At 46.4% G+C, this 17,912-nt stretch overlaps 1 protein-coding gene across 1 annotated transcript in view; it reads right to left on the bottom strand.

Moving 5' to 3' along the window:
• Positions 1–17,912, bottom strand: part of Pde10a (phosphodiesterase 10A) — a gene marked incomplete at its 5' end in the record, with an annotated part of 256,119 nt that extends 238,207 nt beyond the window's left edge. Inside the window, 1 exon segment of the mRNA XM_005390671.2 lies at positions 17,765–17,912. Within this exon segment, the coding sequence (XP_005390728.1) occupies positions 17,765–17,831 (67 nt within the window).

The raw sequence follows: 17,912 nt of genomic DNA, 5'->3' as shown, positions 1-17,912 counted from the left end.
TCTATGAGCAATGTAGGCAGACTATCGGACCTACCGGAGAAAAACCAAAAAAAAAAAAAAAAAAAAGTTAGTGGGTAAGTGGATGGATGGGCGGATACACAGATGGGTGGGTGGGTAAACAGAAGCCTTACCATGAATTTGCTGACCCGGTGAAATAAAGCCCATGAAATCACTGAAGTTCTCCTTGTTTTACTCTCCCCATCCCCTCTTCAGGATCAGATTCTTCTCAGATTGTACCATTGTGCAAGACCCCAGAGATTTTTATACTCTGGTGCAATAAAAGATATAGTACAATTCTGGATAGAAAAAAAAAAGGTATGCTTTTCTTCTTTTGGAAATGGGGCAAGGTCAATTGTGAAAAGGAAAGTAGATAAGAAAAATAAGCCAGGCACAGAAAGATAAATATCACCTGACCTCAATTACATATGAAATCTTAAAAAATCAAAATCATACAAGCAGAGTAGAAAGGGGCTACAGATTGGGAGGATGAGGACAGGGAAAATACTGATCACTGGTTACAAAGCTTCCATTAGGCAGGAAGAACACACTTTAGAGATCTACTGTACAGCATAGTAGCCATAATTAACAAAAAAAATTACATTTCAAAATTGCTAGTGTTCAATATTCTCACTACAAAAAACTGAGGAGATGCATATGGTGAGGTGATGCATGTTACTTAGCTGGATTAAATCATCCCCCAATGTATGCATATACCAAAACATCACAGACACCATAAATACATACAATTCTTCTCTGTCAATTAAAAATAAAATTGTAAGAAGAAAGCAGAACTAGCAGACCTGTTGCAGGCAGACGTCCTCAAGCAAGTTTGGTTTTTAAACAGTTTCTATGAAGGTTAGAGACACAAAAACTGATTTGCCCATGTGCCCTCTCGACACCAGTTTGAAGAGAGCTGTGAAAGGATTTCCACTTCCAAAGATCCACAGGACCTGGAGACTTCCTTCAGCTGTCCTGACTGAATCTTCCATGCGACTTTATTCCTGGACATCAGGCATGGAGAGGGGCACCAGCGTTTCCCTGCAGCCTTCTCTCCTGTGATGCACTCATTGCACCTTCCACTCATTACTGCACATTCATCACTATACAGTAATATCTATAATTACAACAATGCCCTATGATACAGCATACACACTGTACATTCATTGCACTTGTCTGCTGAAATTTTCCCAATATATTTAAATAAGTAATGCTGCACTACCCAAATCTTCACTAGGACGATAAGCAATAAATTAAAAAAAAAAAAACAGCATGGATGTATATACCGCGGGGATTTTTCGACTGATCATTCTGAGTACTACATAAGCAACTTCTATGTGTACTAACGCGGTTTTTCACAAGAAAGGAAACAGTGACGACCTCTCTCCCAATCAGTTCCTCCATACATAAAATATTTACAGCAAAGTGCTTTGCCAAAAGAAATCCACACGCCTCACACTTGGTGTCAGTAAAAAAATACCGTGAATGTGTAAATTTTTTTAAAAAATTATTACAGAAAAAGACTAACTGAAATTGATCCCCAAGGCTGGGCATGGTAGGACACACCTGTAATCCCAGCACTTGGGAGACTGAGGCAGGAGGATTTTTGCAAGTTCAAGACCGGCCTGGGCTACAAAGTGAGCTCAAGGCCAACCTGAACTGTACAGCAAGACTCGGTCTCAAAAAGACAAAAAAAGAAAAAAGAGGAAGAAGAAATAATCCCCCTCAAAATACTTTCTCGCACATTACACATAGCCCATCATTCTGGCCACGTCCTAAAGCAATTCTTTCGTGGGTGTTCTTAGTTGTGCTATCATGGCCGCCTCTGTGGACCCAATCAATTCAAAACACCTAGCTTTCATGGTTATTCTGAGTGCGGGGAAGTCAGAAGTCAGAGGTGCCTGAACCGGTGAGTAAGGGGGATGAGGATACACTGTAATATTTGTGGAAGGCTGCCTTTCAGTTGGATGGCGACTGGCAGCAGCACTCACCTTCCTTTTTTTTAATCACACTTCATATGACACTCAGGAAGAGGATTCCAGAACTGCTGCGGAAAGTGGTAAGGATGCTGAGATAAGTATGTTAGAAACGAAGTGGACATTTGGAGGTAAATTAATGTCAGTATGTTTTTGACTGCAATAAATGTTTAATTTCAACATTCATCATTTGGATCAATCACACCTCTTATATAGTTCTTAGGGATGCGTTCATATTTCTTCCATAATTTTTGATTTCTGGCTTTGCAGAGCAATTTAGGACTATAGGATATTAAGAAACAAGAAAATCACTTATACAAATTCTAGGTAAAAATCTAAAAGTTTATTTGAGAGCAGAGGGCTGTGTCTCACATAGGCAGCACCAGAGCAAAGGGCCAGGAAAACATGCTGGTTGGCTGAGTCACACCCTAGACTATGAATACCATACAGGGATGGGACTTCTTTCCCCTGGAATGCAGCTCCAGGGAGAAAGTGGAGGGAAAAATCTGTGTTCATCAAAAATAATTTATTATTCTAATACTGGAAGAGGTCCACACACGAGAAGTCACCACTGTTTTCGTAATATAATTTGGTTGGGAAACAACACCAAAAAACTCCTATGTCCATGCCGTCTGTGCTTTAATGCTACAATGGCAGACCGGAGCGGGGCCGGAGACCAGAGGCCTCTGTGAGTCTGAAAGGCGCGCTATGTTGCCTGCCACTGAAAAGGTCTGCCCCACTCAGAGACAGTGATTTTACACAGCTGTCTTCATAGACTATACTATTTTTAGTATTTAAAGTAGTCTTGATCATTAATGGTGTGTGGTCACCATTTTAATGATTTAATCATTTACTTTATACAATTTTCTGACCCAAATAAGTGCAAGAGTAGAGGTAATGTTTTATTGAGCTAAACACCCTCTCTGCCAAACTCACAAGTAAACTGCAGCACTCCCTGTACAGTTTTCGTACATTCTCTCGGAGAGATACTAAAAAAAGCTGGAGTCTACAGGCCCCAAAATAGTGAAAATTCTTGATAATATGAGTGTTCTCTGCACAGAATGTTCGAGCTCAGGGTTAATCAGAAAACTTAATTGAGGTTAATCATAAAACTTTCTTTTTCCAAACACTTTTACTAAAACCTCTTTTAAAATATGTATGTTCATATTTCTGCCTTACCAAGTAGTACATGAGAATATAAATTAACCTGTCATTGATAGTGAAATGCTCTGTCTCTAGCTAATTATAATTTTACCTCAAAACACATTAGATACAAAGCCAGCAGAAGTGTCTGGATTTATACAGGCCTCAAGAAAAATGTACAGATCAGTGAGTGCTCTGTACAGTCATCCCATCACATTATAAAAGTGAGATGAAGAAAACAAAGGGCGTCCACTCTGCGGGCTCCGTTAGCAGCAGACGCTTTGGTGCACGGTGCCCAGTGCTCTCAGCCCACTGCTGGTGTCCGTGGCAGCGCTGGCAGCCAGTCCTGACTGAGTCAAACTTACCCGGAAAGGCCAGCATCCTGCTTCAGGGGCACATCCAACCTCCCTGCTCTCAGTCCGGCATCCCTGGCCAGGCCATGAGTGCACACTCCGGCAAGCAGCACTTGCGAGTGCAGAGCCAGGGCACCGCTGCTCCTGCCCCTGGGACCAGCTCCCCATGGACCCAGGCTCCTGCACCATTTAGGCCATCTCAGTAATTCACTTCCTGCTGGCCTTCCCACATGCCTGTGATTCCTGCTTCACCCGCTCCCTCCCTGCTGTCTGCTGGAATCACCTCCACAGTCAAATGACCTCACCCTCTCTCTGACTTCAAGAAATCCAAACTAGGAAACTGTAGTTCATAGAAATCTTTGTTCGATGAAAACTGAGTACTTCATAGAATCACCGGAGCCAGAGGTTTGACCTGACAGAAACCCAGCCACACTTAAGTCTAGCAAAACCTGCAGTGGCGGATGACTGAGGTCTCCTTAAAAGCATACTTACTTCAGCCAGTTGTTCATGTCATCAAAACAACTGCTAAACACTGTGCAGACAGCATCACATCTTCTCCCCCAGGAGAACAGCATCCTTACGTAAGGCAGGAAACAAGTATAAAGAGGCGGGATCACCCCACTAGCTCCGCAGCAGGTCACATCCCAAAATAGGACCTCGCTCCAGTCTTCTCAGGAAAATGGGCCAGACTGGCACGGAGCAGGGGACAGTTCCACACAGGCTCAGGGACACAGGGGCAAAGGCCTCACGGCAGCCTGTCCCCACCCGGAACACAAGCACCTTCACTTATAGACCATTTCATGAAGTCATAATTTCTTTTAAAAAACAGAAACCACAGTTTAAGAATCTCTGAAAACTGCTCTACATTTTATATTAAAAGACATAGCTGAGCCTGTCATACTTAATATTTAAATATTACAAGCATTAAATTGTTAAATATTACTAAATTAGTAAATGTTACAAAAGAAACATTTTTAAGTACTATGATTTAAAGCAAGTCTGCAGTTTTCTTCGTAGGAAGAAACAGCAGTGAAGGGAAAGTAACACCCATTAGTGAACACCCATTTTACAGACCCGGAAACAGGAGCTCGAAGAAATGAAGCAGAGCTGAGATTTAAAGTTTCAAAATACTGTAACAAATAAAAAGATTGATAGCTCTGCATCAGGTCATGTAAACTAGACATAGAATGTTTTTAGAGGTACTTAAAATGTAGCTTTGTCAAAATTTACCCTGAAGAAGATAACTGCTTGTAGGCACATCCTTATTTTTCTACAAGTAGGGGTGAATTCAATTACAAGAGAAAACTCTAATGTACAAGTTAAGGACAAAGACTGCTCACGTAGTTGATTAAGAACATACACCAAAAATTTTAAAAAAAAAATTCTAAATTAAATAATCAGTTACAAGGGGAAACTTACAACAGACCAAATGTACATGATGGTGTGCATGTGATAAGGGTCTAGGGCAGAGTGGTGAACCTATGGCAAGTGTGCCAGCTGTTTGCTATTATTTAAAGCTCGAAAAGCTTTGCCATCACTGGTCTAGAGGGACACACGTGGGGGAAGTAATAAGTACCTCGTTAGGCACACTCTCCGGATGCCCTGGACTTCCAGAGCCACAGGCCACCTGCTCTCACTCAAGGCGCAGATGGAGCTCTCACCGCCACTGCCGCCACCACCACAAGGACATTCCCCTTGAGTCAGGGCCAGCCAATGTCCAGAGACCAGGGAGGGCAGAGATCACACTGTTTGGAGGTGTGGGGGCCCATAAGTAGGGAAAATACTATGAAAACCTTTCCAAATAGTTTCCCTGAAATGGAAGAGTTCTAATGACACTTTTTTCTCTCTCTTCTAAGAATTCTTCCCTTTTATTTTCAACACATTTTCCTTTAATTTCTTGCCAAGAAAGTGGAACGGCTGGACAACTCCAGCCTTTCCTGCTCTCAGTGCGTCCAGAAGCCTTTCTTCCTGTAACTACAAAGAAACACCTCTCCCGGCCAAGTGGATGCTCCAGCAGCCTGTCTTCCTCTGCCCACCATGCCGCCAGCTCACAGGAGACTCCCATGTGGCTCAGAATCCACGGAAGTGACACGGGCTGGCATGTCTTTCCACTTCCTCTGCTCAGGGCACTGTCGCGAACACTGCCGCTGTTCACAGCAGGCTGGCTGAGACAAAGCCAGCACTCCCGTGCAGGCCGTCTGGCTCCACACCCTGCTCTCATGAGTCCTTCGGCAGCACTGGCCCCTCAACACTCACACAACAAACACACCCTGGTAACTTCTCAACACACCACCCACTTTTCGTACTGAGACACTGCCAATCCCAAAGCCCAAGGTTAACGCTGACAAGGACCAACAGTGCATCAACTGGAAGGAAATAAATGAAAGCCAACTTTGCCTCTTTCTGTAGGCACTCCCCTCTCCAAAGCTGACTACTATGTGATTCATACACGCACTCAGGGTGAAATGAACTCAGCCTCAAATGAATTGGGACTGATGGCCTTACTCTGTGAGCTACTGATGGCATTTCCCACCAGTTGTAACCCAGATGCAAGAATCAAGAACAACTCTAAACCTCAAAGACTTGGCAAAGACACATTTTAAAATGCACCAACACAAAACAAAAAGAGAATTCAAAAATCAGTTTAAAAAACTGACAGGTTTCCGAATGGTGGCTCATCTGACAAAAACGAACAGAACAGCTATAAAACACAGAAGTTTTCAAAACCCTTAGAGTCAGGTCTCACAAGAAATGAATTAAACTAGGGCACTCATGTTATTCATAAAGAATAATCTCCAATATAAAGACATTCTCAGTGGCCTGCCAAGCCTCTGAAGGATTCACAGTGCTCCAATGGGCGAAAGGACCATGACGCCTCCTTCTCCCCACCGCCTACCCATACTGCACGCCAAGAAAAGAGCGGGCAGAAAGAATCAAGGCTTCACAAACACAGTCAGCTGAAAGCAGAAAGCCCTAGAGAAAGAGGCCCCACAGCGCACAAGCTGCTGAGTTTCTGCCTCCCTAAGAGCCGGGGTGCTCAAGACGGACTGCTACATGGAGCCCTCAAAAAAACCAACACGATGTCTTCAAAAAATCCTTCACAGGTTGTAGCAGGCTGATAATAAGGTTCGGAAGCGTTCTCACAAAATCCAGTAACTAGGAAGGAAGCAGTGCCTAAAATATAACCAATGGGTGGACTAGAAGGAAATAATATTAAGTGATAAGACAAAGAAGGATGTCAACATGGCATGCAGCACACAAGAAAGTAAGAAGGGCTGGTACCCAAGTCAAGGGAAAGCACCTGGGGGAGAAAAAGGATACTCATCGAAACTGCATTAGACACAACCAACACAGAATCAGAACTGAGACCAAATATGAGGATCTGAGTAATGCAGGTGGTGTCAGGGGGCAGGCATTCATCCAGCCTTGGACAGAGGGCTGTCGGGACATCCGTTTGGACGCCAGCACCTCCCCGCAGAAGAATATCTCCCGCCCCAGCTCTGCAATGCCTGCTGAGGGGCAGTGAGTATGTAAGTTCCCACTGTCCCTGCCCTCAATTAGTAATCAAGTCACTGCTGCATTAGGACCGTTTATAATAAGCGATTAGGACACACATTTAGTGTATCTAAGTGGCAATACTGCCTGAGGCTGCACTTTCACTCATTTGAGAAGTACTAGAACGTAAGGCTCACAACCTCACAATGAAGGATTTCGGTTTCCTTCCCAAATGTAGTGATTTCTACCAGATGAAGATGGCTGGGCAGCTCTCCAACAGTTTAAACAATAGTTCATGTCTTAGATGTGAAGAACTGACTCTACCAGAGTCAGAAATTACATTAAAATAGAAGTGATTTTTTTTTTCCATTTTCAAATGTGCATGAGGTAGGAAAGAAGTTGATAAAAGAGCTGTGAAGGGCACTGATGCATGTAATATTTTTAATATTCATGGCTTGACATTTGCGGATCTTGTGTGGGAGACATAAGTGGGAAGCTAGAGGAAGGCAAAACCCAACTGAACAAACTTTAGGAGCTGACAAATGCAACCAGGACTTCAGCAAGAAGACAACAAAAAAATACAATAAAAAGATTGTATCAACAACAAAATAGACAACTCACGGCCAATTAAATGGTATTTCAACGAATTCTCACTTACCCTTAAATGTAGTTTCTGAATAGGCAGTAACTCATATCAGTCATATATTAAAAGCATGGGACAGGGTACTTTGAAAGTCTCCCCTAACTCTTATTCACACCCCTCCTTCTGGCTCTTCACACTGCCCAATGTCATTTGTATTTTCTTGTGCTTCTTTGCACTTTCTTTGAACAATTACAAACAGACACAAGGATATATTTTTATTGCCCTTTCTAACAGAAAATGTGTGTGCAAATATATAATGTGCGAGCACAAGTGTTTATACAAATTTTACTGCCTGCTTCTTTCCCTTAACAGTATATCAAGGATTTTTGGTGCATTCATTTTTACTGCCGCAAGTGTTATGAAACCAAGCCCCTGCTAGCAGACCTTTATGTGGTTTCCAATGTTCTGTTTCAAACAAGACTGTACTACATGTGATTTCTTGTTAAGTCATTTTGCCCATGTGTGACTGTACCTGGATGATAAATTCCCAACGTAGAATTACTGGTTCAATGGGCACATGTATTTTTAATATTAATCAATACTGCCAAATTGTCTCCTTCAAAGACTGTATCAACTGACACTCCCACCAGGAATGTATGAGAGTACCTACTTCCTCATAAAATTGCTAGTTGTGTTATAAAGCTCATTAATTATTGCAAAACTGTTAGGTAAAATGGTACCGAGTGTCATTTTAAATTGCACTTATTAGGAATGAAATGGATCATCATTTGTTTTCTAAAAGACCTGTTTACTTCTCTTTCTCCATGAACTGTCTATTCATAACACTGGGTTTTTAGCTTTCGGGGGGATAATTTTGAGAAGCATTTCTAGGAACTATTCATGTGTTGAGGCTAGCCCTATCCTGTTCCTGGAGCCCGAAACGTTATCTTTAGTGCCCAAGTTCAATAAGTACTAATGGGTTTGGTGCTGCGGATTCTTAGAACACAGCAGGAGGTGAGAGATGCAGAAGGGCAGGGGGTTTGCAGAGAACTCTACAGAAACACTGAGGACTTCCTTCATGGCATTTGGGGGCTGTAGAAAGGAGTTTTGCTTTGTTTTCTTAATGTTAACCCTTTCTTTCGTTAATTCTGGATTTTGAGTTACACTTTAAATAGTTCTCTCCACCCCAGGGTTAGAAAGCAATTCCCTTGTTTGTTGTTGTTGTTGTTGTTGTATGGTTGCCTTTTTTATATTTAAAACATGATCCATATGGAATGATTTCATTTTCTTTGGATGAATATGTACTTTTCCCCAAAACATCTATTCAACTACCTTTTCTTCTACATATGCAATGACATTCACAATATACTAGATTCCTTCAAGCGTCTAGGTCTTTAAACGTTTTCATTCTGCTGGGTTGGCTTGCCTTCTCACCTAGAAGCCAGCATCATGGTGTCCTAATTATTGAGATCTCACAACTCCCTTAAAAAGGAGACAATATATTTAATCACGAAACACAAAGAGTATTATTCTAAAAGACATGGTGACCCCTTAGACTAACTACACATGAATGTTTTTGTAAGTGAACTTCTGATCCTGGAACAAAAGGAAAACCCAAAATGTGTGTAACCCTGACTGCAACTGAAACATCCACAATTACCAAATCCAGGGAAAACAGCAGTCCAGTTCTTTCAGAAATCACGTTAGACTTTTAGAAGTTGCTGAAACTAAAGTACAGAAGAAGCACATAGAATACATTATACACAAATAGCCCAGCTTGGATTTCACATCACTGACCTCCACCCTCCTGGCCTGCAAATCACCTTTTCTTCTCCCCTTTATCTTTTCATCAAATTGCTCCTTACACAGTACTTGCCAACTTTAAAAAGTCTAAGTACGCTTGTATTTTTATAAATAATTCATCATAGCCAAACATGTGGCATTGTTTCAGCACTGTCTATGCAACACTTTGTCTTTGCTATGCAGAAAATGTTTTTGTCCAAGTTAAAAGCTTTTTATCACAGCCTCAGGAAAGAAAGCTGAGATTTCACAAATGTCTACCAGGCATCACTCTTCTTCCCCTGGACTTGGGCTGCAGCTCCCACTGACCTCACTGAGTGTGAATTATTGTGCGCACTGTGACGCAGGAGGCTGGGCACGGGTGCCAAGGAGTATATTCGAATTACATGGAAAAAAACAATGGATCAAATGAAGCTTCAAATTATACCAGCAAAATTCTACAGCCACTTTATTTCATTATCTCTTTCCTTTTAGGAAAATTAAGATTTCTAAAGACCATGTCACTCACCCTCTCCCACTTAGACCCCTTCACGTACTTACTGCACTCATTAGACACCATGTGCTTGGCAGTATCTAGGCAGTGAGGTGAAGGAAATGAATAAAACATGCCCCACAAGGAACACACTGGCCTCTGCAACGTGAACACAAAAGCAAACAATCTCAAGCACCAGGTCATGCGGAAGTGCAGATGAGAGGAAAATGACAAATCCTGGGGAAGGCAAGAGTCCAGAGTGGGCAGCTGACCAGAGAGAGGGCCCCATCAGAGAAGACAGAGCGACAAGGACAGAAGCTCACCAAGCACACACAGCATGTGCACAGAGAGCGCTGGGGGCAGAGAGCAAACACACAAGCTCTACAGGAACACACTGAGGGGTTCGGAAGAGCCCTCCGGGCTACGGAACTCCTCTAAGGCGGGCTCCGTCCCACACGCGATCCCTCTTGCAACAGCCATGCACTGAAGTTTGTCTTCGTTGCCTTATGTCTTGTCTGGACACATCAGATGGCAACTACGAAAGCAAGAAGCAGGTCTGTCCTGACACACTTATCGCCATGACTGAGGCAGTGAACACTGGTCCACAGTAGGAGGTCAATGAATACTTGTGCATCACATTATCTACCCACACTGTGCTCCAGGCACCTACACTCTCCTCAACAGAAAATGCAGGTGACCTCCAGAGGGAAGACTCTGTCCTTGATCTGCCAGGTGCTCGCCTCCCAGCCACTTTCTGCAAGAGCCCCACCGTCACACCGTCATCCTACTTCACATTTCCTGAATCCTGGCCACTTGTTCCAACTCCTTTTCTTCAGCAAATAACCATTCTCAAGGCTGGCTTCCATGGGAAAGAAACTGGAATTATCCACCAGCAGATATGGGGTTCTCTCCCATCACTGCCCAGGATAGGTTCACCTACCATTAATCATCCCCAGCCCCTCGCCAACTGCACAGCTGCCACTCCACTGAATCTCTGGACCATGGCCCCTAACGACACAGGCTGCTGAAACTCACTTGACCTCTGGGACATCTGGCTTCTTCCATCTTCAGGTTCCTCTTTTGAGATCCATGGCAAGTTCTGTTCCATGTCACCTCCTCCTGCTTGGACGGCTCTGATCTGGTTCAGGGCATCCCACAGCTCCGCTGCCTTCCTCTGTAACATCTGCTCCTGCTCTCTCACTTCCACTGTTCATTTCCAATTTCCATTCTCCGCTGTGGCTTCAGCTACTGCCTTGGTGTTAAACAGCCACCAATCTCTATTTGTAATCCCATTCATACCACAGCATTCTGGAGGGCTGTCTTTTCATTCCTCAAGCTTTAGTGAAGCACTTACATTGCACCAAGGAATGAATTGTTCAACCACCAATTCCACCTATTTGTTGATCAGGGTTATCAAAGTTCACACGAACCATCTATATAGCCTCGCTGTGAGTAACCAATCCTGTGACTTTATCCGCTGTAATACAGTCTTTGTTCTCCAGTCTGGTCAGTCTTCTGATTTCTAGATTTTGTGTGTCCAACTGACTTCTTAACATCTTCTGTACCAGCACTGTGCAGCAGATGGGAAACCCAGACTGCTCGCTGCCAGCCCCAGGGTCTGATCCTGGTGACGCCCATGCTCTTCTCCTGCAGGCCCCCTCCCTGCAAACAGCTCCACCAGGGAGCAGGCTTTCCTGCCCACAGCCAGGTGTGCACAGAGAGTCCTCTACCCTCTTACTCCACAAGTCCAGTCCACCTGCTGCCTCTGCACGCCTTCTGTGTCCCCATCACATCTCAGTGCTACCCTCACCGTCCTAGTCTGAGTCACCTGTATCTCCCGTCTTGACAACTGTAGTGGGCTCCACGGACTCCCTTATTTCTAGCACTGGCTGAATGTTGGAGAGAGTAACACAGTGCACACAGGCTCAAAACCTTCCAAGAGCTCCCCCTCCTATGGAGTGTAAAATGCAGATTTACTCCCCTCCTATGGGGAGTAAAAAGACTTACAAAGCCCTGCTCTAGCCCATCTGCCACTGTGGCTCCATTATATGCCAGCGTTCTGCTTGGCTCTGAGCTCCACAACCAGACCTTCATTCTGTTCCACCAACCCACGGCAACCTCTGCCTGGAGTACACACCCTCCTCCCTGATATCTGCATGCTGGCTATGTTGTGCCACTCAGACCCCATTTTAACTGTTCCTGCCCAGTGATACCTGCACAGACCAAACTGAGTCAGCTCTCAGATTTCATTCACTGCCTTGCTCTTTTCACTTTTTTTTTTTTTTCTTTTGCTTGTTTGCTTTATTGTTCCACACAAACTGAGATCCCTCCTACCTCGGACAGTGCAGAACACACTCTAGGTGCTCAGTTCTGATACCTTGTTCTCTGGGCACAGAACCACCCCCAGCCCACCTCCAACCACAAATGCTGTGTTCCAATCCAGAAACTAAGGAGTCCAACATCTTCCATTTTGTATAGTCAATCACACAGTCATGTTACTATCACCAGCCCCTTATTTAGTGCATCGTCCATGTCTGAGCTGGGCTCTGGTTGATGACTCTGCCAGAAATCAGCCACACAAAACACCAGCTATGCCAGGATGGTGCTTTCTTGCCTGTTCTGTATAGTCTGCAGAGGACTCTATAAAGGGTCCTTAGCTAAGCCCAATGAATCCTCTCCCATCTAACCACCAGCCCTCCACCACCAACACCCAGGCATACTTCAAACTGTAGCTCCCGAGGAAGCTTCACCTGGCCTGCAGAGTCTCCTCTGAGCATCCAGAGAGCCCTCCCACCTCCAGCCTCAAGCGTTGGCCAGGCCTCCCTGCTGAAGGCCCACACAGGCTGTCTGACCTCACTGCCCCTGGAGCCACCTCGGCAGCCCTCCACTGGTGAGCACACCAGTGCCCTCATCTGTCTGTCGGAGCTGCATGCCTCCTGGGAGAACAGGCTTTGTCTCACATACCTTTGAATCCTGGGCCCCTAAAACGCAGAACAAGCTTTCCACACATGCTCATAGATTTCTAGGTGCTCTGAAGGCAGGCACCACATTTCACTGTGCTCAAGTCAGTTTTCACCTTTAACTTCCCAGCACAAACAACAGAAGTATCTTCTACATGTGTGTCAGGCACCGTCATAGGCTCAGAGAGAAGAGTCAAAGCAACTTGTGGCTTGGACTCTTACTGCCCTGCCTTCTACAGAGAGATGAGAAATAAACAGGTAAGGGCTGGGGATTTAGCTCAGCGGCAAAAGCGCCTGCCTGGCAAGCGCAAGGTCGTGGGTTCGGTTCCCGGTACCGGAGAAAAAAAACAAAAAAAAAAGAAATAAACAGGTAAGCCAGCAAATGAGCAGGCCAAGTCCAGAAGCGGCAGGTGCCACAGGTAAAGTGGAGTGCCAGGCACCTGCCGTCCTCTTTGCAACACCCTGAGCTCTTCCGTCCCTGAGAGTTTTCCTTTAGACAGACCTGGAGAAAAGATCAACTGCAGGAGCTCCCTTTGCATCTTAAAAGGAAATTAAAATGTTCTGAACTACAACTAAATTTTCCTTTTAAGGGAAAAATTCCTTTTATATGAAAATTATTTTTTCTTCCCTCAGACTGCATGGGCTGTTTTTTACACAAACAAGAATCCACAATGCATTAACTGATGAAATACACCACACTATGTTTTACCTGCTTTACAGGAAACAAAATATTTGCTTCCATTGCAAACTATCCACTGCAACGCATTGCTTCCCTAGTGAGACAGGAAAGGGGTTAATGCAAAAATTACTTAAGGCCATTATCAGGTTGAGAACGCAGAAGACAACCTTTTAATGATTCTACCGCTTCTCATTTAAACTCCTAGGAACTATCTCTATGTAGTTGTGTTTTTTTTTTTTTTTTAAAAATAAAAGTGGAACTTCATACAATTACATATCAATAACCTAAATAATTTCACCCAGTTTACATAGTTCTGCCTTTTGGACTGATCAGCCAGCCAAAAGACAGCTCAGCCCTCTATGGATAGCTGATGACACTGCCCATACCCAGCCTGGCAGGAATTCACAGTCTTGCTTTGTGGATCCTCTGCTAGGCCATTTATACCAGCAAGTTAGGTCTACTGGGAAAGAGTTACCATCTTGGTCTCCCACAAACACTTTATACCGTGTAGGTCTTCACCTAGCACCTATGAGTTGGCTGTCCACCAACCAAGATCCACTTCTTATACTATGGTGGGGGTCTTGCTTTCCTCTGTATCCTCAGCTTCATGGACCCCATAAAAATACATGAAATGTGAAGTCTAGTATAGCTTCGAAGTGTTAAACACATTTGCTCTTAAGAGGGATAATATTTAGCTTAGCCTTTTCCAGCGTTGGCCGCGCAGTTTTCACATCTCAGGAAACAGAGTGAGAGTGGCTGGTGCTGGGTGTGAACATACTTAAAGTCCACAATGCCTGCAGACATGCATTTTCTGTTTTGAATATTGAGAAATATGCAGGCAATTGTGCTTGAAGGCATCCTCACTCTGCACTCATAAATCTTGCCTATCTTATTTTCCTTACTGTCTTTGTATCCTCCTTGACCAACCTATTTTCCTTTTTCTAGAGGTCTGTGTATCATTTAGTGCAGTTTACTGGTAAAACATAAACATCACAAAGAGAGACACGGGGGAACTTGTGCTTCTAACAATCTTTAGGCTTGTCTTCTGAACTCATCCTCAAAAGCCTTTATCCACAAGTGTGCCTCATGCACCTCCCTTGGCTATATCCCTCCAGCCAGGTCACAGTGGAGTAACGCTGCTGACTACCTAGCACAGACAGCCTGTGTTAGCTGTTCCACAAGGACACGTGCTGCCCATATTGGCCTAGGGCAGCACAATCTTTTGGCTCTACATCAGACCCACACCTCACACTGCAAAGTGGATTCAGTGGATTGCTCTGGGACAACTTCTCTCCCCTATTTTGATCAGCAACACTCCTAGGAATAAAGTGTGAGGTTGGGTGACCAACCAAGAGTCCAGAGGTTAGCAGATGACAGGAAGTAAAGTCAGGAATTGTCTGATAAAGACAGCGTGAGTACATCAGGCACTGCGACTACTCATGACTTGTAGCACTGGGCATTAACATTCCCACATTGGAGTAGCTGGCAAACTCAGGATAGGTTCTTCTATTTGGCTTGAAACTCTGGAGCCTGGCTAGGACAGAACTCGGCACATGACAGTGACTTCTGATAAGTATCTAGCATATGAGTGACAGTGGATCAGTGTGAACCGAAAGGCATGGAAATAGGGTACTGTACCTTCAACACATGATTTGGGTTTTGATAACAAAAACTGTAACAAGCATTTGTATAAATTGTAATTGGACACAGCACCTTTCATGTGATGACCTGTTTGTTAGACAAAGAAATCAAACTAAAACAGAAAAAAGGTAAGACATGTCCTTATACAACTGGGAAATTTTATATTCTTATAGAATCTAGAATTTATTTTCAAAAAGGCTGAATCCTAGGAAAAATATCAAGAAGTCGGCCAAATTTCAGGTATTGTAGCAACTAAGATGGAGGTGGCTTTGCATGAACCAACAGACACATTCCAGAGTGGACCCAGAGGTCAGAGCAGAGAAGTGTATTCCTCTTAGGATCAATCTCTTCCCATCCTTGAGTGAGGAGGATCTGTGAACAGACTGTTTAAAAGTTCCTTAGTACTTATTACTTTAGAAGAGACCTAAATGAGGCTTCTGGAGCCTTTGGTTTCTATCCAAACCCCAGGCTCTCCTGGGCACAGCAGTGTGGGGACACAGAGTGGGGACCACTCTTGCCACGGCTGGTCTCACTTTCTGAGCCTTTAGCTTCTCCCAAGTGGAACTGTGTGTAGAATGAATCCCTTCAAAGACATGCTTCTCCAGGTGCCCTGTCTTTCTACAGCGAAAACCAGCGAAAGGCAGCATTTCTCCTGAGGTGCTCTTGCCCCTTCCCCACAACACCCATCACAATGCCAGCGCCCCCCCAACATGCAGCAGCAACTAGCACAGCACAGAAAAATTCCCTCATCTACCTAGGATGTGTTGTTTCAAAATGTTTGCGCTCCTGCACCTCTATCATCACCTTCTCCCCAGAAGTGTCTCACTCACCATCATCTCCCGCCTCACCCCACCCCGGGCCTGCACCGGAGTTGCCAAGAAAGAGAGGAGATGCTGATTTTGTGAAGAACTTAGGAGATCGCCAGGAAGGGTCCCCCAAGCAACCCCAGTCCTAGCCTGAACCTTAGGTGAGGCTCCAGTTCTGGTCCCTATGAGTCAGTAAAAATATCTCTGCTGGCCACATCTAATGGCTGTAATCAAGGCCACAGCTCACCTTGCTGGTACCAGATCCACATCACTTCAATGCACTATCCACGGGTTACGAATTCCAGGGATGCCCACAGGGAGGAGAGAAGTACCTGGTAGAGCCAGAGGGCCAAGAGATCAACTGGAGCACAAGGATCCACACCCTCACGGCCAATGAAGTCAAAGGGCAGATACCAAGCAGAGATCCACATGCAGCTGAAGCCCAGACAGGGGTGTAAAAGAGGATACCGGGCCACTCTGTCATCATGGCCCTTCCCTGGGAAGCGGCACTGTAAGACAGCTTCCTGTAGGAACACACTCACATGCCCTGCAACTTCACCCCAAAGGCGAAAGGGCAGGGGGCACTGGAGACACCCAGAAGACCTCTGGCCTCCAGGAGGGGTTCGACCCCTTGTGTACAAGAGAAGCAAGTCGGCCAGGGCCGAGAGTAAACTGCAGTAGGAAGTGGAAAGCCTAAACAGCAACCTGAAGGAGATCTCGCTGGCAGAAAAGCGCCTTGGAAACGCGGTTCATTGAGTGAGGAGCAAACAAAGGCTTGGGTGCGCACGCGGCGGACGGCGGCGCAGCGGCAGCGCTCAGGGCCACGGCAGCCGCGCCCGCCCGAGCTGGCGCCCGAGTAGTCCGGTGCCCCGCAGGCGCAGCCTTCCGGACCGTGACGCGGTCTGCCGGCCCCGCCTCGCCCTGGTCCCCCGGGTGAGCCCCGTGAGCGCTCGCCCGCCATCCACAGCAGCGGCGACTCCCTCCTCTGCCCCCGGCGCCTCTTTCCTCCACGTCTCCGCTCGCCTCCCTATTCTAGCGAAGCCCTGCCTGACTTTCGCTGGGTCTGGCCCCCCTCCCCCATGGCGCGCCTTCTGCCGCCCCTTCCCGGAGCGCTCTCAGCCCCGCGCCCACCGGGGGCAAGAGAGGGTGGCAACGGTAGTCCCGCCAGTCGGAACCCGCCGCACCTTTTTCTTCCACCCTAGCACCCCATTGTCTCTCCTCTGTCTTCACGCACTCGAACATGCTAACCCCAGGGTCCGCATTAGGCGGGCACCGGGAGGGGGCACGTCCTCTCGGGGTGGTGCACACACTTCCACCCCGAGACTCCAAGCTCTACAACACGGCCCCCGCGGGGAAGGGGCGCCGACACAGCTGCCTCAGCGTTCGGAAGCGCCGGCCTAGGGTCCGGCCTACCCTCGCCCCAGCCGCAGGAACCCAGCAGGGTCGGGTGGGGGGTGTGTTTACCCCAGGCTAGCGATCAAAGGCTGGAGAGAACCAGGGATCTGTGGTGAGTGGTGACAAAGTTGCAAGTAGAAATCTGTGCCCGGACCCCGTGGCCTGGACCAGCCAGGGGTTCAGGACCGCGGAAGGTCCCGTTTGCACGCCCTACTCCCACCGCCCCCGATCACCCTTCCTCCGCGCGCGCAGAACCTGGGAAAGCGCGGCGTTCCTGTGCTAACGGACGCTCCCGCGCCACCGAGGTGCCACCAGCTTCCTGCCCTTCCAGGGAAGCCGGCCGGGCGCTGACCGCCCCTGACCCACACACCCGGACCGCCGCCCACCTCCGTAGCCCCCTTCCTCCCCGCCAGCCGGGACCGGGGGCCGCCCCCACACTCGGCGGCGCGGGCCAGGCCACTTACTGGGGCTCAGGAAACACTCGGTCAGCCTTCGGAAGCAGCTCGTACTGTTAGAAGATCCATCTTCCATGTCGGAGCCGAAAAGCAGCGGCGAGGCAGCGGCCAGGGCGCAGCCGGCGCCTCGGGGCCGCCGCGGAGTTCGGCCGCCGCC

Source organism: Chinchilla lanigera, unplaced genomic scaffold (genome assembly GCF_000276665.1).
Source record: "Chinchilla lanigera isolate Chin_1 unplaced genomic scaffold, ChiLan1.0 scaffold00038, whole genome shotgun sequence".
Classification (NCBI taxonomy): Eukaryota; Metazoa; Chordata; class Mammalia; order Rodentia; family Chinchillidae; genus Chinchilla; species Chinchilla lanigera.
Note: the sequence above shows the minus strand (reverse complement) of the source record. Positions and strands in the feature narration are given on the sequence as shown.